The sequence below is a fragment of the Ovis canadensis genome, chromosome 10 (assembly GCF_042477335.2).
Source record: "Ovis canadensis isolate MfBH-ARS-UI-01 breed Bighorn chromosome 10, ARS-UI_OviCan_v2, whole genome shotgun sequence".
Lineage (NCBI taxonomy): Eukaryota > Metazoa > Chordata > Mammalia > Artiodactyla > Bovidae > Ovis > Ovis canadensis.
This window is the reverse complement of record NC_091254.1, coordinates 16,618,241-16,639,660: the sequence shown is the minus strand read 5'-3', so window position 1 is coordinate 16,639,660 and position 21,420 is coordinate 16,618,241. Positions and strand designations below refer to the sequence as shown.

The 21,420-nt window shown below is 38.9% G+C and overlaps 1 protein-coding gene across 3 annotated transcripts in view; it reads right to left on the bottom strand.

The window, feature by feature from the left end:
- DIAPH3 (diaphanous related formin 3) overlaps positions 1-21,420 on the bottom strand; it is a 562,554-nt gene that overhangs the window by 382,457 nt on the left and 158,677 nt on the right. For all 3 annotated transcript variants that reach the window (XM_069602158.1, XM_069602160.1, XM_069602159.1), the window contains 4 exons: positions 10,680-10,754; positions 10,528-10,597; positions 7,069-7,205; positions 5,271-5,376 (listed from right to left, as the gene is read on the bottom strand). In XM_069602158.1, coding sequence (XP_069458259.1) covers positions 5,271-5,376; positions 7,069-7,205; positions 10,528-10,597; positions 10,680-10,754 — 388 coding nt within the window. The remainder of the gene's footprint in view (positions 1-5,270; positions 5,377-7,068; positions 7,206-10,527; positions 10,598-10,679; positions 10,755-21,420) is intronic.

Here is a 21,420-nt window from a genome sequence, read left to right as displayed (position 1 = left end):
GACGTTGAGTCTGAGCGAACTCTGGGAGTTGGTGATGGACAGGGAGCCCTGGTGTGCTGCGATTCATGGGATCGCAAAGAGTCGGACACGACTGAGAGACTGAACTGAACTGAATTACAGGTTCTTGGGAAGTTTGGGGGAAAAAATACAGATTAGTCCTCAGTACTCCTCACCCAATTCCTTTCATTGGTAACAACTTGCATCAGTATAGTACTGAAACCAAGAAGCTGAAATTGCTACTATCCACAGTGATTTTTCAGATTTTACCAGCTTTATGCTCAACTGTGGATGCATGTACAGTTCTACACGATTTCATCACATGTACAGATTTCTGTAACCATGTGCAGAATTAAGATACTCAACAGCTTTAATCACACAACATTCCTTCCTGCTATAATTTATAGACATGTCCAACACTTTTCCAGACCCCATGACAAACTTTTGAAAACCAGTAAAGCAGTAAATTGTTCTTAGAGAACTGTTCTCCATAATTTAGTCTGATTCCAAGAATGGAATCACATTCCATTTGATTCCAAGAATGGAATCACACAGTGTCTAACCTTTTAGGACTAGCATTTTTCCATCTGGATAATTCTCTGAAGATCCGTGCAAGCTGTATCCTTTCTAATGTCGAAGGGTATTCTAAGTACAGGTGTACCACAGTGTAGCCATCCACCTGTTGAGGGACATCGGGGTTGTTCACTGTGTGGGGCTATTATAAATAAAATCACTATAAAAATTGGTGCATGCGTTCATGTGTGAATATAAATTTTTGTTAATAAGTTTTCATTAAATGTTGCATAGTAAGTACCAATTTTAATATCAGCACTCGTAATGTTTCCTGAAAAAATGAAGATCACATTTAGTCTCCACTGACTTTGTCTTTCCAATTTACTGAAATACATTTTAAAGCCAGCATTTAGGGAATGCTTCTGTTAATGAACCAAGCAGTGTACTAAGCATTTGAGTTCATATCCTATGTAATCCTTGCATCAACAATGAGCTAGGTACTGAGATTATTACCATCATGAAACTGAGAAAACTGAGGTATAGAAAAGATTGAGGAAGTGTTCTAGAATCTCACATAGCTAGGATGTGAAAAGCTGGATTCAGATTCAAGTCTGGCTGATTCAAAATTCTATTCATTTCATCATTCCTGTACATATGTGTCATTAAATATGAAAAGCATGTATTAGAACAAAAAAATGTTTACTTAAACTTTACATATAACTATCATATTTTATACTGAGATTTTTTTTAAATTAGAAATAATTTCTAATACGCTACAGAAATTGCCAAAATTAATCTTATAACCCACTGGGATCTGCACAAATACTATACAGGTTAAAGGTACAAGAGTCTTAGAGGAAAATTCAGATAAAGTGATCACTCAGCTTTTCTCTACACAGGTTCCTTCAGGTTCACTCCTCATTAGAACTGCGGTGAACAAGAAATCCGGGGCCAATAAGAAAGAAGGGAAGGGGGAAAAAGGGTAAAGATGTACGAATGAACAGGCGCCAGCCCACAGGCAACTGAAGGATCAGGGCTGAAGTCAGCAGCAGACATACAGCCCAGCCTTCACTCCCACCTGAGGAAGGATGGGCTCATTTCAAGAAGCTCCAGGGACTGGACTCATGCAAGAGTGCCAACACAGGATTCAGACCTTCAAAGCTGCCTACTGCCCGAGACACCAATCACAGAGGGCTCATCACTGCCAATACCAAATGCTGCCATCAGAAGGAGATTCACAAACACCATCCTCAGAAAGGTTATAAAAAGTCATTAATTAGGCAATACCTAACATTTTCTGGCCTTGGAGTACAAAATGAAACAGAACAAAGAATACCAGTTTTGCCAAGAGAAGGCACTGGTCATACCAAACACCTTGCAACAACACACAAGAGAAGACTCTACACATGAACATCACCAGATGGTCAATACCTAAGTCAGACTGATTATATTCTTTGCAGCCAAAGATGGAGAAGCTCTACACAGTCAACAAAAATAAGACTAGGAGCTGCCTGTGGCTCAGATCATGAATTCCTTATTACCAAATTCAGACTGAAATTGAAGAAAGTAGGGAAAAGCATGAGACCATTCAGGAGTGACCTAAATGAAAGCCCTTAAATTATACAGTGGAAGTGACAAATAGATTCAAGGGATTAGATCTAATAGACAGTGAAAAACTATAGACGGAGGTTCATGACATTATCTAGGAGGCAGTGATTAAGACCATCCCCATGAAAAAGAAATACAAAGAGGAGAAATGGTTGTCTGAGGAGGTCTTACAGATAGCTGAGAAAAGAAGAGAAGAGGAAGGCAAAGGAGAAAGGGAAGGTATGCCCGTCTGAATGCAGAGTTCCAGAGAACAGCAAGGAGAGAGAAGAAAGTCTTCCTCAGTGGCCAGTTCGGCAAAACAGAGGAAACAGCAGAATGGGAAAGACGAGATCTCCTCAAAAAAATTAGAGACACCAGGGGAATATTTCACGGAAAGATGGGCTCAATAAAGGACAGAAATAGTATGGACTTAGTACTCTCGCCTGGAAAATCCCATGGATGGAGGAGCCTGGTGGGCTGCAGTCCATGGGGTCGCTAAGAGTCAGACACGACTGAGAGACTTCAATTTCACTTTTCATTTTCATGTATTGGAGAAGGAAATGGCAACCTACTCCAGTGATCTTGCTTGGAGAATCCCAGGGACAAGGGAGCCTGGTGGGCTGGCATCTATGGGGTCGCATAGAGTTGGACACGACTGAAGCGACATAGCAGCAGCAGCTGCAGCAGCAATCAATAGAAGCAGAAGATATTAAAAAGAGATGGCAAGAATACCCTGAGGAACTATACAAAAAAAAAAAACCACGATGGTGTGATTACTCACCTAGAGCCAGACATCCTAGAATGTGAAGTCAAGTGGGCCTTAGGAAGCATCACTACAAACAAAGCTCATGGAGGTGATGAACTCCAGTCGAGTCAGTTCAAATCCTAAACGATGATGCTGTGAAAGTGCTGCATTCAGTATGTCAGCAAATTTAGAAAATTCAGCAGTGACCATAGGACTGGAAAAGGTCAGTTTTTGTTCAAATTCCAAAGAAAGGAAATGCCAAAATATGTTCAAACTACCACATGATTGCACTCATCTCACACACTAGCAAAGTAATGCTCAAAATTCTCCAAGCAAGGCGTCAACAGTACATGAACTGAGAACTTCCAGATGTTCAAGCTGGATTTAGAAAAGGCAGAGAAACCAGAGACCAAATTGAAAAACATCCATTGGATCACAGAAAAAGCAACAGTTACAGAAAAACATCTAATTCTGCTTTATTAACTCCACCAAGCTTTTGACTGTGTGGATCACTAAAAACCGCAGAAAATTCTTAATGAGATGGGAACAGCAGACCACCTGACCTGCCTCCTGAGAAATCTGTATGCAGGTCAAGAAGCAACAGTTAGAACCAGACATGGAACAACAAAGTGGTTTCAAATTGGGAAAGGAGTACATTAAGGCTGTGTACTGTCACCCCACTTATTTAACTTCTATACAGAGCATATCATGCGAAATGCTGGGCTGGATGAAGCACAAGCTAGAATCAAGACTGCTGGGAGAAATATCAATAACCTCAGATACACAGATGACACCATATTTATGGCACAAAGTGAAGAGAACTAAAGAACCTCTTGATGAAAGTGAAAGAGGAGAGTGAAAAGGCTGGCTTAAGACTCAACATTCAAAAAAGGAAGATCATGGCATCTGACTGCATCACTTCATTGTAAATACATGGGGAACAATGGAAATAATGACAGACTTTACTTTCCTGAGCTCCAAAGTGACTGCCAATGGTGACTGTAGTCATGAAATCAAAAGACGTTTGCTCCCTGGAAGAAAAGCTATGACCAACCTAGTTAGCATATTAAAAAGCAGAGACATTACTTTGCCAACAAAGGTTTATCTAGTCAAAGCTAAGGTTTTTCCAGTAGTCATGTATGGATGCAAGAGTTGGACCATAAAGAAAGCTGAGAACAAGAGAATTGATGCTTTTGAACTGTGGTGTTGGAGAAGACTCTTGAGAGTCCCTTGGACTGCAAAGAGATCCAACCAGTCCATCCAAAAGGAAATCAGTCCTGAATATTCATTGGAAGGACTGATGCTGAAGCTGAAGCTCCAATCCTTTGGCCACCTGATATGAAGAGCTGACTCATTTGAAAAAACCCTGATGCTGGGAAAGGTTGAATATTGGAAGAAAAGGAGGCAACAGAGGATGAGATCGTTGGATGGCATCACCAACTCGACGGACATGAGTTTGAGCAAGCTCAGTGAGTTGGTGATGGACAGGGAAACCTGGCGTGCTGGCAAGAGTCAGACACAACCATGCGATTGAACTAACTGAACATTTTCTGATTTGTCATCAAATACCATGCCCATTTTTATTAATTTAACACTAAGATCTGGCTCTTCTATTCCTACCAAGTTGAGAAAAATTAAATGGCTAAGGTATACAGTTTTAAAATAAAATTTGAAACTATAATGTCTACTAAGTGTAAAACAGACTTACTTCATATCTACTGGCAACCTCAGTTTCCAAATTTTACTATACATTAGAATCATCTGAGGATCTTTAAAAGTTCTCTATAGCCAGGTCCCAACCACACCAATTAGATTTTTAAAAATTTGAAGATAGAAATCAGGCTACAATAATTCCTTAAAGATACCCATGTTTGGTTAGCAATGGCTAAAACAAAAATTATAGCAATAAAATTATTGTGTCAAGAAAGAGAGAAATTAAATGAATATTAAGTAGGTAACTTGGATACTATAATGTTTCAATCTAACATGATGTTTTGGGAGCACTTAAAATAAAATATTTGAAAATCTCTATGTATACTTCGGTCTCTTTACTCATGAAAACTCTCAATTTTTCAGATAGGAGGACTGATGCTGAAGCTGAATCTCTAATACTTTGGCCACCTCATACGAAGAGTCGACTCACTGGAAAAGACCCTGATGCTGGGAGGGATTGAGGGCAGGAGGAGAAGGGGACAAGAGAGGATGAGATGGCTGGATGGCATCACCAACTTGATGGACATGAGTCTGAGTGAACTCTGAGAGTTGGTGATGGACAGGGAGGTCTGGAGTGCTGTGATTCATGGGATCACAAAGAGTCGGACACGACTGAGTGACTGAACTGAACTGATCTGAACAGCTTCACATGTTATTATTAAATATCAGTCAGTAAACATTTACAAAACATATGAATGATAAACATGAAACCTACTTGCAACTGAACTGAATTTTGCCGAAGACCTTCCACAATAGAAGAAAATCTGTCAATTCTTCTTTCTTCTCCAGCTGATGTTAAAGCTTCTAAGACTTCTTCAAGGCTATTGGAAAATTACAAATTAAACTGCAAATAGCAAATAACCCAAGTAACTCAAAATTAGTAGCTTAACCTACTACGCTCCAGTCACTACTTCTAGACAAGCGGTAACATTTAAAAGTGTCTTAGTGATTACATAGCACATTTCAAGCCCAAACCATGTTACATATTCATTTATTCCTCATAATAACCCTATATTTATTTATCAAACATTTATATAGTGCTTACTACATATCAGGTACTTTCCCCAAAGTAGGTATTATTGCTAATCTATACTGTAAGTTAGGAAACTGAAGCAGAGAAGGGTTAAACAATTTGTCTAAGGTCTCATATCTACTAAATGGTACAGTGCTAGAGCAAGGATGTGGGTCCAGACTGCTTTTAACCACTACAACCGTACTGTGCCTTGAGCGTACGTAAATGAAGTTCTGGTGGCCAAACACATACAGTAGTAAGTAACTACAGTCAAATATAAAGAATGATGGTTATGTAAGAAATATACTTGCTATTTCTTTAAAGAATACTTATGCTAACAGTACCCGGTATACTGTAAAATCTCAGTTTGTGGACATAGACAGTTTAGTCCTAACAGTTCTTAACATCATTTAAATAATCTATCTGAAATCAAGAAATAATATAAGTAATATGGAAGTGAAGGAAAAATAGTAGAAGAGGAAGGAGGAAAAGGAGAAAGAGGATAAAGGAAGAGAAGGACAAGAAGGGAAGGAGAAAGGGAAAAGAGAAGGCACAGGACACCGGGGAGGAGGGGGAAGAAGAAGAAGACGTAGGGGGCAGAGGGAAAGAGAGGCGAGGGGGGCAGAGGAGGCATGCCATGCTTCTACATTAAATTCATCCTTGGGTGGCCTTCTTAAAATGGGAAAGTGCTAAAGCTGCACTCGTGGCTTTGCAGCTGGGACTGCAGCAGACTCGGCCTCATCCAGGGAGGGGCGCCGGCCAAGTGGTGCCTGCTGCCTCCCCAGGGAAGTCCAGCTGAGCGGGGCTTCAGTCAGCGGACCCACAGGACCCACATGGACAAGTCTCCAATGCGTGCTGGGGGTTTCACTCACAGGGCACTGCCCACACTTAGAGATGGGAAAGCTGTTTCTGTTTGCTCTGTTAATTGTTCAGTTTGAATATCTTTACCATATATAAAAGGCATTTTAAGTAATTTTTAAATGCTCTCTTGTAATAAGAACACTAATCTTTCTTAAAAAGACAAAAGGTTTATCTTTCAATACATGTAATGGCTTTTTAGCTACAGCTTTAGAAATTGTAGATAATGTCTTTAAAGTTCAAACTTTACGATACACTTTATGGTCAACACATTCTACCCTCGACCATTATAGTATCAATTATTCACTTATACTTCTATCTGAAAAACATCATAAGAAACAGAACCAATCTGTATATTTTTCAAAGTCTTCATTTAGACTGTTTACTGAAGGTCTGAGTTCAAAACTGTTTAAAAATAATAAAGAAATCCATTTTTCATAGAAACATGTCAGTCCATAACTACTATATCAATTAAGAGAAGAAAAATTTTCATTTCTGTTCAGCCAATATGAATCTGAATAAGCTACTTAAGTATACTTCATTTATTTAAAATAAATTCTAGACTAAAATAGAATAATGAAAACATTATTGAATCAAACTGTATTAAATTACTGTGTAATGAGAGAAACAAGTTGAGACTTACATGCTTTCCTCCCCTACAATGCACACTGCAGAAAGGAGCTTAACCACATCCATCATCATGCCAGGCTGCTCAGGATCAATGGCTCTGGCGAGCAAAGAAAGACTCCTCTCTTCACTCATAATTCTTTCCAAGCCATACTACAACATTATGGGAAAAAAGGGTTAAATTTTAGTGGTTAGTTAAAAAATAATACTGCCTTGAAGAAAATGCAGTTATTAAAAGAATGTTTATAAGAAACTATACTTGTACATGTAGTAAAGTGAGAAAACATAAATAATGTATAACATTCTAAAAAAATTCATACAACTACATTACATTACATTAAAAACTTTACATTAAAGTTTACATTTTAATGTAAACTTTACATTAAAAACTTTACATTAAAAAATCCCTTTACATTAAAAACTAAGAAAATCAATCAAATACAGATGACTGCTCACAGGTAATTTTCAGCAACTAGAGAAAGGGAAAAGCAGTGAGGAATACTGAGATTCCCCAACAGGCACACACAAAATGCACAGGAGGAACTCTCCTGGGGGAAGGAAGGCTGGGAGGAGCAGCTCTAGTGCTCCTGGAGCAGATTTAACCAGGAGCAGATTTAACTTTGATATTGATATCTAATGCTAATCTTGAGTTTAACTGGGATTAAGGTCCTTTTTAGAGTAATTCTATTCAACTAATTCCTCACTCTTTAAAAGGATCCTCTGGGATGTATGGTGAATTAACAGTACTGTTGTATTGCTTTCATTCATCCTCTGTTATGTGACACTTATCTCCCACAGATTGTAAGTGGGCCCTAAGAGAGGCATACATCTTTAAATCAAAATACTGAGTCATTAACATAACTCCATATCTTCCAGTAGGATGTGACAGCCTAGCAGTAGCAAACAAACATTGTTTACATTCAAAATCATCCCGTTTATATTAATATCATGTGTTGACCAAAGTTAAATCTGCTCTGTGGTCCTGGTACAGGACCCGGTACAGGACCACAGTGCACTGTCCCAGAGGATTACAGTGTGAACCCCAGGCACTACGTAAAATGCCCAGCGAAAAGTAACCCTCATTTTCATAGAAGCGTTTCAATACATCCAAAAGGTCATCATTTCAACACGTAATCAGGACAAAACATTTACTGATGAGCTATTTTCACTTTTTCTTTTCTCTTAAGTATTCAAACTCCAAAGTGTATTCCACACTCAGAGCACATATCAGTTCAGAGTGGTCACATCTCAAGGGCTCAGGAGCCACACGTGATAACGGCATTCCACAGTGCAGGCCTAGACAGTAACACTTGGTTCATAAATGGGCAGAAGCTGAAGGGTGATTTGGGCTGATACCATGTAGAAACTACTGCAGGAATATATGTATTCTGATCAGAATGATATTTTGTCATCAGCAAGACAACACATGATATTAATATAAATGGGATGATTTTGAGAGTAAACTTTATGTTTCAAATTCAAGTTCAAACCAAGTAAGAATATTATCTCCTATACAACCCCTCACTTTAACCATGACATTCTTCTCAAATTCAAATTATGATTCAAATACTCCTTTGGTTTTTAAAAAACATTCCTGAGTTTTTTCTACTCAGCCTTCACCACTGAAATTCCCAATTCATACTTCTACTTTAGGAGGTCCCACTCCCCACCCCCACTGCCACCACAGCAAGTATTACAAACTCAGTTGGGAAACTCCTTATTAATAGTTTGATTCCTTTACTCATTCACTCTTAACACATATTCTACAAAAGCTACATAATATATCTAAAATCAAACTCTCACAGAACAATAAGTCCCATATAGAAACGGGTTGTGATTTATATAACAGAAATTTTCCCTGAAATTATATCTGATAAGAGAAAGCATGGAGGTTAAAAATATTTCATTGGCTAAAAACAGAAATTTAGGCTTCAGAAAATGATGAAAAATTCATAAATAGTCCAGTAAGATAAATAATTAGAAAATATAACTATTTGCTGCATTTAATCAATAGAAAAGTAAATGTTAATAATTTAACAAGTAGTTCTAACATGTATACTATCATGTGAATTGAATCGCCAGTCTATGTCTGACGCAGGATGCAGCATGCTTGGGGCTGGTGCATGGGGATGACCCAGAAAGTTGTTATGGGGAGGGAGGTGGGAGGGGGGTTCATGTTTGAGAATGCATGTAAGAATTAAAGATTTTAAAATTTAAAAAATAAAAAACTAAAATTTAAAAAAAAAAAAACAAGTAGTTAAGTATGAAGTTCTCTAAGGATTTATTTTTTAAATGAATTTTTAAAAATTATCAGAAGTATACAGTTTTGCTATAAAACACACATCATCATCTACCATAGGTAAAATTTCCTCTCCCACTGTCTAATGAATGAAAACACCTATCATTTTTGCACATGATCAGGAGGTAGATGTATTTATATGTTAGAGCTAGAGACACATCCTGGAACAGAGCTAACTTCTGCAATTAACAGTACGAAAGAATGGAAACACTGTTAGAGAAACCGAACTTCAGTACAGGGCAAAACCATTTCTCTCTTCTAATGTATGCTCCTTAAATATTCAAACTGCAGATTCGCCATATTATATTTGGTTTCAATATTACAGCTGACTCTTGCACATCACAGGGACTACGGGCACCAACTCCTCAGGCAGTCAAAAATCTGAGTATAATATTTGATTCCCCAAAAGCTTATTTACTTAGCTTACTCTTGACTCCTTACCAATAACATAAACAGTCAATTAACATATTTTATATGTCAAATGCATTATATACTATATTTTTAAAATAAGGCAGAGAAAAGAAAATGTTACTGAAAAAAACCATAAGGAGGAGAAAATACTCTTACAGTACAAATATGTATTTATTTTAAAAATCCTCATGTATGTGGATCAGCGAAGTTCAAACATGCACTGTTCAAGCATTTGCTGCATTTGCATTATCATTGCTCCACCTCTGGGATCTGTTCATATCGGTTCACATTAATTTCATTAAAGATTTAAATTCCTAGACTATAAAAACTAAGTTTTTCCAACTTAATTCTTTGGTAATAAGTATTACTGAAGATCATATTTAATAATCATGTATGACTTCCAAGCTGATTCATGCTAAACTTTTGAAAATTACAAAAGAAGGAAGGGAAGAAGAAAGGAGAACCAAAACGCAGACAGAGAGCGAGGTACTGAGGTAGGGGGGAAGGACAGGGGGAAAAGAGAATTAATCTGTGTACGAAGAATGAAGCAGCAGAAGAGGGTCTATTCATCCCCAAGTATCTCCTGTTGATACACAGTTCATTTGACACAAAACCAGAACAACACAATTCAATAGTTTTCCATTATATACTGAACACCTTACCAAAGCAGTACATCACTTTGGTGTAAATTCTGTATTACATAACTACTTCATAAGAATTTCTGTAAGAACTAATAAAGAACAATACAGCTACCTATGTGCATACCTGGGTATTCATCAAGGCCTTCAGACACTGTATGACTTTGTGCTGATTCTTCTTCACAATTGTTTCTTGTCTGCATGAAAGATATCAGTGTTGGAGTCATCATTGGACATGCAAATGTAGCTTAACTGGAAATAATGATTAGCAATACTTACATTTTGCCACTAATCAGCTTTTCCAAGATGTCCAGTAATAATCCAAGCCCCTCACGTCCAAAGCTTTCCACCCAACTGAAAAACAGAAAAACCAACAGTCATATATTAAGTCAGTATTTGAGTTTTATCATGATAATGATATATACTCACAAATATTCTGCACTTGTGATAATCTAGTCATAAATACAACAAAAGAATAACACTGTATATAAAGGTATTCATGATTCACAACCTCAGTTGTGAAAGCAGCAGCAATGGTGGGACAGCCAGTGGGAGGCGGAGCCCAGCCTGCATCTGGCTTTGTGAGAGCTTCGTATGCCCAGCACGTCCATGCCCCATGTCCATTGACATCACATGAGCAGTTTAAACCTGCCATGTTGGAAGTACTGACACGACAGAAGCAGCTGACGCTGCTGGTCAGAGCACCACCTCAACCAGAGAGCTGGCGGTTAAACATTCACTAGCTCACCACTGGGCAAGCCCCAGTCTGGACTTTTCTGAAAAGCAGACACTGGGCAAGGTAGCAATATTTGAAGAGAGAGAACTCTGGTCTACATAAAGATAAAGACTACTGAAAAAAGTAGTCAAAATACTGTAAAAAGCATGTTCTATGAGAATTTTCCAAATCACTAAAATACATCCTTATACATGTTAACAATTTCTCAAAATTTCCAACTTCAACTGCATTTTTTTTAAAAGCTTTATCGTTATTTTCAAATAAGTATTTCCATCTTGACACAACCACCTCCATTCTGTAAACCCATTAATATAATAAGTATGTATGTAATTGGGATTTCCACTGGTGGCTCAGTGGTAAAGAATCCACTTGGTAATGCAGGAGATGTGGGTTTGATCCCTGGGTCAGGAGGATTCCCTGGAGAACGAAATGGCCACCTACTACAGTATTCTGGTCTAGAAAATCCCTTGGACAGAGGAGCCTATGGTCCATGGGGTTGCAAAGAGTCTGACAGGAATGAGCGACTTCACTTTCACCTTCTCTTAGCAACTAAAGAACAACATGTATGTAACTAGGATAACTCTGCCAACAGACAACAGCTCACACCTACTATAGTAAAAGTACCATAGGAAAATCAGCAGTGATCTGGAAAACCTAGCACAATAAATAAAATAATGGTAACAATTTATCTTCTAAACAGTAGGGGAAAGAAAAAGATATAATATGAAATATATTTATATTTCTTTGAATATATGTGCTTGCATAAATGTTCGTATGTCTGATTTTATGCATGTGTGGGGCAGTAGTCTTCGAAAAATGGAATGTTAATAATCATAATCAGAAGCAGGATGTTATTAAGAATAAAAAAATTTAAGTCACATACCAAGATATAATGCCATTATATCTTACTTAACACAAAATAGTACATTCCTTAGAAAGTAAGAATAAACACCAACATATTTGCATGAAAAATAAAAATATTACTTTAAAAATTCCATTTTCTTCATTTGCATATACAACATTAAGGTGAACATAACTTAATCACCTACAAATATTTAGTTTCTGATATTAGTTCAGTTCAGTTACTCAGTGGGGTCCAACTCTTTGTGACCCCATGGACTGCAGCATGCCAGGCCTCCCTGTCCATCACCATCTCCCAGAGTTTACCCCAGCTCATGTCCATTGAGTCGGTGATGCCATCGAACCATCTCATCCTCTGCCATCCCCTTCTCCTCCTGCCCTCAATATTTCCCAGCATCAGGGTGTTTCCAATGAGTCAGCTCTTCGCATTAGGTGGCCAAAGTATTGGAAGTTCAGCTTCAGCATCAGTCCTTCCAAAGAACACTCAGAACTGATCTCCTTTCAGATGGACTGGTTGGATCTCCTTGCAGTCCAAGGGACTCTCAAGAGTCTTCTCCAACACCACAGTTCAAAAGCATCAATTCTTCGGTGCTCAGATTTCTTTATAGTCCAACTCTCACATCCATACATGACCACTGGAAAAACCATAGCCTTGACTAGACGGACCTTTGTTGGCAAAGTAATGTCTCTGCTTTTTAATATGCTATCTTGGTTGGTCAGAACTTTCCTTCCAAGGAGTAAGCATATTTTTATTTCATGGCTGCAGTCACCATCTGCAGAGATTTTGGAGCCCAAAAAATAAAGTCTGACACTGTTTCCACATCTATTTGCCATGAAGTGATGGAACCGCATGCCATAATCTTAGTTTTCTGAATGTTGAGCTTTAAGTCAACTTTTTCACTCTCCTCTTTCACTTTCACCAAGAGGCTCTTTAGATCTTCACTTTCTACCATAAGGGTGGTGTCATCTGCATACCTGAGGTTACTGATATTTCTCCCGGCAATCCCGGTTCCATCTTGTGCTTCATCCAGCCCAGCGTTTCTCATGATGTACTCTGCATAGAAATTAAATAATCAAGGTGACAATATACAGCCTTGATGTATTCCTTTCCCTATGTGGACCCAGTCTACTGTTCCATGCCTGGTTCTAACTGCTGCTTCTTGACCTGCATACAGTTTTCACAGGAGGCAGGTAAGGTAGTCTGGTATTCCCATCTCTTTCAGAATTTTCCACAGTTTGTTGTGATCGACATAGTCAAAGGCTTTGGCATGGTCAATAATGCAGAAATAAGATGTTTTTCTGGAACTCTCTTGCTTTTTCAATGATCCAGCAGATGTTGGCAATTTGATCTCTGGTTCCTCTGCCTTTTCTAAAACCAGTTTGATTTTAATCACCACCCAAAAAAGATCTGCCATTTAGATTGACAGACTCTTCTCAAACTATTTTACTCATCTCTTATCCATAAGAATAATTCAAGAATGCACTTAACAAATTACCTATAGTCCTTTCAAATCTACTTTCACATTTCATGCAAACACCTATAACATCCCACTTAACTCCTTGATGACATCCTATTCTGTACTTTTCTAATTTCACTTGTAGCAGGGAAGCTTGAAATCAAACACACAAGAAGTAATTAGAGGGTTTTTTGAGAGCTGGCACTAAGATATGTGGACAGACTCCGCTCATCAGGCCCTCCTGACTTAGTACTTCACAGTAAAACTTGGTGAAGTTTCAACAATCTCCGTTTTCAAAAGTATACCCATAAAAAATATTCTAAAGCTAATATAAATTTTTTAAGATCATTCATACTGCTATCACTTTCAATCATCATGGAAAATAAACTTACTATTCCTAATATGCCTTATAGCAAAATATACAAATACTTTAAAATTATACTAATGGAAAAATAAGATACTATTGTACATAATTCCCACGTGCTGCCAGCGGTAAAGAACCCAGCTGCCAATGCAGGAGATGTAAGAGACACGGGTTTGATCCCTGAGTCAGGAAGATCCTCTGGAGGAGGGTATGGCAACCCACTCCAGCATGCTTGCCTAGAAAATCCCATGGACAGAGAAGCCTGAGGGCTATAGTCCGTAAGGTCACACAGAGTCGGACACAAATGAAGCGACTTAGCACACAAACACGCATGCACACAGTATGTTCATGTTGGAGCCCACTATAAAATTTAGGAAGCATATCAATCCAGGTAAATCAAGTCTGACTAATAAATAATATTAATAGAACAGAGCTATTTCAAAAATGTATCATTACTAATATAACAACTATATCATTATAGAATACTGGGATCCACAGAAGTTCTCAAATCAACTATTTCTGGACAAACTAAATAACTGTCTTCTACAAAGCAGAATATGAGTCATTACAGTAAAAATTACACCCACTCATGCATATTCAGTTCAGTTCAGTCACTCAGTCGTGTCCAGCTCTTTGCGACCCCATGGACTGCAGCTCCCGGAGTTTGCTCAAACTCATGCCCACTGCATCAGTGATGCCATCCAACCATCTCATCCTCTGTCATCCCCTTCTCCTCCCACCTTCAATCTTTCCCACCATCAGGGTCTTTTCAAATGTGTTGGTTCCTCGAATCAGGTGGCCAAAGTATTATGCATGAACTAATTCTCTATAAAAGCTGAATATAAAGAAGCACTATACCCTGTTACTTTACATGATAAGCCTTTAACTCATGGTGGGAATTAATTTATCAATGACAATAAAATCAGGGAGGCTGGCAACAGCCTTCTGAAAGCCAGACTACACTTTACATTTTGTAAAACATATCAAAAACAAGGCAAGTCAGACAGGATGCAGGGAGTGCAAGCAAAGATTCTTGATAACAAAAGAAGCACTAATATTTAAACATAAAATGAAAGCCGGTGAATGCAATTACTGAATATGTAATGGTTTAAAACAAAATAAATGCATAAAAAGGTTTCTTGTTTTTCTTAAAAATTTGCAAGTTCTTACAATAAGAACTTCTTATTGTATTAAGAAGTTATCATTCACAAACTCATCGTCCCAAAAGCTTTGCCCTCACCCCTACAATTTTCAGCGATGTTATTTTTAAGAATAGGGCCAAATATCACTTCCTATCTATCCTGGAAAAGATGTTCAAGATAAGAAAGTGATATCGAGTAGGTAGGTCTGCAGTCCTGACAGAGGTTTATTAAAATCCATAGCTTTCTACAGAAGTGAAAAATTTCTCATCATCAATGTAAGAAGCAACCTGGGAAAAAAATTATCAACTGATCTATAAACGATCAATCTTCAGGAAACAAAATCTGTGCTCTATATTCTGTGCCTGTCAGCACAGTGTCATAGGGCACCATGTGGTTTAACTAAAACTTGCACTCATGGACGAAGAAGCTCTGTGCAAGTGTCTTTTATTCATGAATAGAAATGACAGAGATTAGTATGACATTTGTAATGGAAAAAAAAATTGCTTTAAAACAGCAAAAAGCAACATGCTAAGCACTAATTTAACACAAAAGCTACTTCTTAAAATTATATGACAGGAAATACCAAACTCTTCTCTTTTAATTGCTTCAAGAATTCTAAGTGTATTACCATTTAGCACTTCCTAAAAGGGTCTCAATGCAGAAGAAAAAAAAGAGGTGAAATACTAACAAGAAGAAAAAAAAAAAGAGGAGGGAGAGGAGCAGCTGGTCTTGGATTAAATGTTCAAACCACCTTTAAATGTTCAAAGAAGCTTAGGCTTTGAAACTGTTACTGCTTCCAGAGAGAGGATGACATCAAAAGTGCAAAGTGCTTTCTGGTGTATTTTTGGCTTTATGAAACAAATACAGTCACCTCAAAAAGCAAAAATGGTAATCGGGTCTCAAATTTACTTCCTGGCCAAAGGAAAGCACTATCTGTTTCCTACAGACAAAAGTTATTACCTCTCTTTCCAAGCGTGCTCTAAAGAAGAAAAAGACAAACATATCACGGATTGTCAGAGGTGGAATAAACCTACCAGACAGGGACCATTTTCTTATCTGTGTTTAAATCATCTGGCACAGACTAAGCACTCAAATGGTTTTAGAACGAAGCTGAAGAACCTCCCACTTTTATACAGAGTTGATCCTTGAACAACACAGCTTAAGGTCATTGACCCCCCACTTAGTCAAAAATCAGTGTATGACTACAGTCAGCTCTCTATATCCATATCTGGGGTTCCTCCATATCTGCAAATTCAAGCAACCTCAGATTGTGCAGTATAATAGTATTCACAATGGAAAAAAATCCACTTGTAAGTGGACTCGTGTGGTTCAAATCTATCCTGTTCAAGGGGCAACTGTATAAGTAACAGGACACTGTAAGAGAAGCTAAGGTCGCTTGAAACAGCATCTAGGTCTGCCAATGCCCAGGCTCCTGTCCTTAACTTCACACATGTAGAAAAAGGCACCAAGTGATGACACACTCCATGCAGCATCACTGAACCTGTCTCAGCCTTCGTGACAGAAACATCAATCCGGACCCCAGAACTAGTTGTTGTCCATCCTGAACCAAGGATGAGGAACCTGAGTCCCTGTCCTACATCACACTTTAGGACTTGACTGCTGCTCGAAGGTTGATGTTTCGCCACTACTAAAACAACTGTTCGTTAATCAAGTCAGTCAGCTGTTAGTAGGGGCTCACTGCGTGCTTGACACTGCACTCAGTTCAGTTCAGTCGCTCAGTCGTGTCCGACTCTTTGCGACCCCATGGACTCCAGCACACCAGGCCTCCCTGCCGGGAGCCAGCACAGGAGATCCCACCCATGACAAGGTCATGCGGAGAGGCCTGACGGGCAAGGCGAGTCAGGTCTCAAGGGGTCCTCTGTCTGAGCATCTACCCCAAAACCAAAATCTGTCTGTTTACTGTCTGCTACACTATACTCTTCTGACATAACGGGGGCTATCCCCGAAAGAGTTAATTCAGAGCTCCAGTTAACAGTCTCCTGCATATAAAAAAAAAAGTATTGGCTTGAAACCCCTTTGAATGCTTTCTAACTTATCTGATCTGACCCGTTTGCTTTACAGCTCATTGTTTACAGCCCCCAACTGTGAGAGGCACGAAGCTCAAAACATCTTAAAGATATACAGCCTTTTAGAGTTAAGAATTAGTTTGGTGAAGAGTTTGTTGAGTTAATGTTTGCCACCAGGCCTCCATATCCTTTATCTTTTAGGCACCTGGGAGGATATTAATCAATGTAATTGGGATGCAGAAATAGGAATATAGTAGTTCTGATGTTAGCAACACTAGACTTTTGAGTTAATTACTTTTCTCTTTGTTATAAATCACTGTACTCCTTTTACTCGTTATAAAATGTTGTATCCTTGCTATGTAAGAATGTAACTTTATTTAGTGCTTTTTTTCTTTATTTAGTGCTTTCCCAGATTTTGGGAAGAACAACACTTTTAAGGCAAATAAGTCTTCTGGTTGACAAACCCTTATCAGAAAAGGGCCGTAAAATGTTAATTGGCCTTCAGGCCAGAAGATGATGTAAATCACCTAAAACTTGTATATACAACTAGGTATACAGAGAGAAAGCCTGGTCTCGATAAGAGTCAGGGCTTCTGATGCTGCATAATTTTGTATTATCCATTGATCCCTATGTACAATCAAAAGTATATAAGGCCTTTCCAGACAAAAGAGGATGGGCCAGTCATTGGAAAGACTGGTTTCCCCCGTGTATTCTTTTCTTACTCTATTTTCTGGCTGAATTCCCATCTGGGGCGTAGAGGCTCACCATGTTTACTTACTTGCCCCGGCTTCTAAGATCCATGAGAGAGGGAGCCCAAGGCGGGGCAATCTCCGCTATTCAAATGGACGCCGGTGGCCTAACATAGATGGTGCAAATCTCTTGTCCTGAGATTTTATTAGTTCTCCACATAAACCAAGTTATTCAGCCTCTTTTCCCCACTAAATTTTCCTACTACACTATTCTTTCCTAATCTTTCTTTTATATTTCTAAATAAATAAGTTTTTCTTCGCCATGCCAGGCCCGCTTCAAATTACCCTGGATCCACCGGGGCTGGATCCCAGCACCTCCCTGTCCATCACCAACTCCCAGAGTCCACCCAAACCCACATCCATTGAGTCCATGATGCCATCCAACCATCTCGTCCTGTATCGTCTCCTTCTCCTCCTGCCCTCAATCTTTCCTAGCATCAGGGTCTTTTCCAATGAGTCAACTCTTCGCATCAGGTGGCCAGAGTTTCAGCTTCAACATCAGTCCTTCCAATGAACACCCAGGACTGATCTCCCCTAGGATGGACTGGTTGGACCTCCTTGCAGTCCAAGGGACTCAAAAGGTCTTCTCCAATACCACAGTTCAAAAGCATCAATTCTTCAGCGCTTAGCTTTCTTTGAAGTCCAACTCTCACATCTGTACTTGACCACTGTAAAAACCATAGCCTTGACTAGACAGATCTCTGTGGACAAACTGAAGTCTCTGCTTTTTAATATGCTGTCTAGGTTGGTCATATTGGTCATAAACTTCCTTCCAAAGAGTAAGGGTCTTTTAATGCAATCACCGTCTGCAGTGATTTTGGAGCCCAAAAACCTAAAGTCTGACACTGTTTCCACTGTTTCCACATCTATTTGCCATGAAGTGATGGGACTAGATGAATGAGAAATACAAAGCTGAAAAAAACATGCTCTCTGCCCTTGAGAAAATTCACAGACTACTGGCTAAAACAAATGTCAAGCAAAATTATTCCCATAATATAAGTAGCACTATAATCATGGCAACAAAGGAACTGAAGGTGCAGCAGCATCGACCTCTCCAGGGGCCAAACAGGCTGATGTCTGCCTTGAGTCTTAACAGAATCAGTGACAGAAAGAAACAGAAGTCACTAAGCCAGAGGGAACACATCCAAAACCATTAAATACGAAAGGCAAGGCCTATGCCGAGCACAAGTGGCTGGATCAGGACCTTGTAAGAAACACGTAAGAAGGACCTTGTGTAAAACCCATATACAGTCAGCACTTGATATCCACCAGTTCAACATATTGCAGAACGAGAACATTTGAAAAAACAAAAATTCCAAAAAGTTCCAAAAGGCAAAGGATGAACCTGCCACATACCAGCAACTATTTACATAGCCTTTCTGTTGTATTAACACCAATTTGCCTAGCCTAATTTACATTGTATTGTGTATTGTAAGTAATCTAGAGATGATTTAAGGTATACAGGAGAACGCATATAGATTATATGCAAACACTACTTTATGTAAGAGACTTGCACATCACCAGATTTTGGTGCTGACCAGGCACATGAAGGAATGACTGAGCAATGCCACGGGCACTGACAGACCGCTACAAGGGAGGCAGCCACCACAGGGTGCACACGTGGCAGGCGGAGTAACCTCACTCCCGTCCCACTAAGACGGTCACGTCCTAACACCAGAAGCTAGGAAGGCACTGCCTTGCACAGGAAATGGAAAGTTAATTACAGTTATGATTACTATCGTATGACTTTAAAATAGAGAAACTAGATTATCCAGAAGCTGAGACCCTTCCCCAGCTGGGTTAGAGAGATGATACGGAAAAAGAGATTCACAGCTTGAGATGGACTCAACCTGCCTTCAGAGGCTATAAAGATGGAGGAAGGGGCTATGCACCAAGGAATGCTGGTGGAATCTAAAAGATTGAGATAAGTATAAACTGACAGCTAGCAAGGAAACATGGATGCCAGTCCCAGGACTGTGGGAACTGAATTCTGCTAATAACCCAAAAATCAAGCAAATAGGGCTGGGTCTTCTCATTCTTGAACACAGGATATCTCTTCATTTATTTAGACCTTCTTCGATTTTCTTCATCATAAATTTGTAGTTTTCAGCATATAAATCCTATACATAATTTGTTAAATTTACAATAGAGTTTTTTGTGGGTTTTTTTTTTTTTTTGAGGTGGAGTGAAAAAGGAGGAGAGGAAAAGAGGAGAGTGAAAAAGCTAGCTTAATACTCAACATTCAAAAAATAAGATCAAGGCATCTATCTGATCCCATCACTTCATGGCAAATAGATGGGGAAACAGTGAAAGACTTTTTCTTTTCTTGGGCTCCAAAATCACCACGTATGGTAACTACAGTCATGAAATTATAAAAAAAAAATTACTCCTTGAAAAAAAAGCTATGTCATACGTAGACATTGTATTAAAAAGCAGACACATTACTTTGCTTACAAAGCTTCACACAGTCACAGCGAAGGTCTTTCCAGTAGTCACATATGGATCAGAGAGTTGAACCATAAAGGAAGCTGAGCACTAAAGATTGATGCTTTTGAAATGTGGTGTTGGAGAAGACTCTTGAGAGTCCCTTGGACTGCACGGAGATCAAAGCAGTCAATCGTAAAGGGAATCAGTCCTGAATATTCATTGGAAGGACTGATGCTGAAGCTAAAGCTCCAATAATTTGGTCACCTGACATGAAGAGCTGACTCATTGGAAAAGATCCCTGATTTGGGGAAAGATTGAAGGCAGGAGGAGAAGGGGGCAACAGAGGATGAGATAGTTTGATAGCATCACTGACTCAATGGACATGAGTTTGAGCAAACTTCAGAAGATGGTGAAGGACAGGGAAGCCTGGAGGCCTGAAGTCCATGGGGTCGAAAAGAGGTGGACACAACTGAGTGACTGAACAACTCTCAGAATATTTAAGTGTATAGTACACTACTATCAACTGTATACCCACAGTTGTACAGCCGAGCTCTAAAACTTTTCCTCTTGCAAAAAACACTGATTTTTATCTTGAATACTGTAATCTTGCTGAACTCAGTTCAAGATATTTCTTGAACTTTGTGTAAATAATGTTATCTCCAAAAATGGACAATTTTATTTCTTCCTTTCTGATCCATATGTATTCTATTTCATCTGTGGCCTCACTGCTCTGGCTAGAACTTCTAGTTGATTAAGAGTATAAGAGGGAATGTCCCTACTTTGCATGAAATCAGAAGGGAAAATCATTCAATTTTTCACCATTAAATACAATAGTATTGATAGCTCTAAGACTTTTTTGTAGACTCATGTTATCAAGTTAAAGTACCCCTGTGCACTAGTTTCCTAGGATTGCTATAACAAAGTGTCACACGGTGGGTGACTTAAAATAACAAATTATTCTCATAGTTCTGGAGGATGGATGCTCAAAATTAAACTGTCAGAGCAGAATCAGACTCCCCATGAGGCTATGGAGAGAATTCTTCCTGGTCCTCTTAGCTTCTGGTGTGACTGTTAATCTAGGTCCATACTTCTGTCATCACACTTGTGTTCTCTGTGTCTCTTTCTTTCTTATAAGGACACCACTTATATGGGATTAAAAAGTCAAAGTGCTAGTCGCTCAGTCATGTCTAACTCTTTGTGACCCCATGGACTGGAGCCGACCAGACTCCTCTGTCTGTGGGATTTCACAGGAAAGAA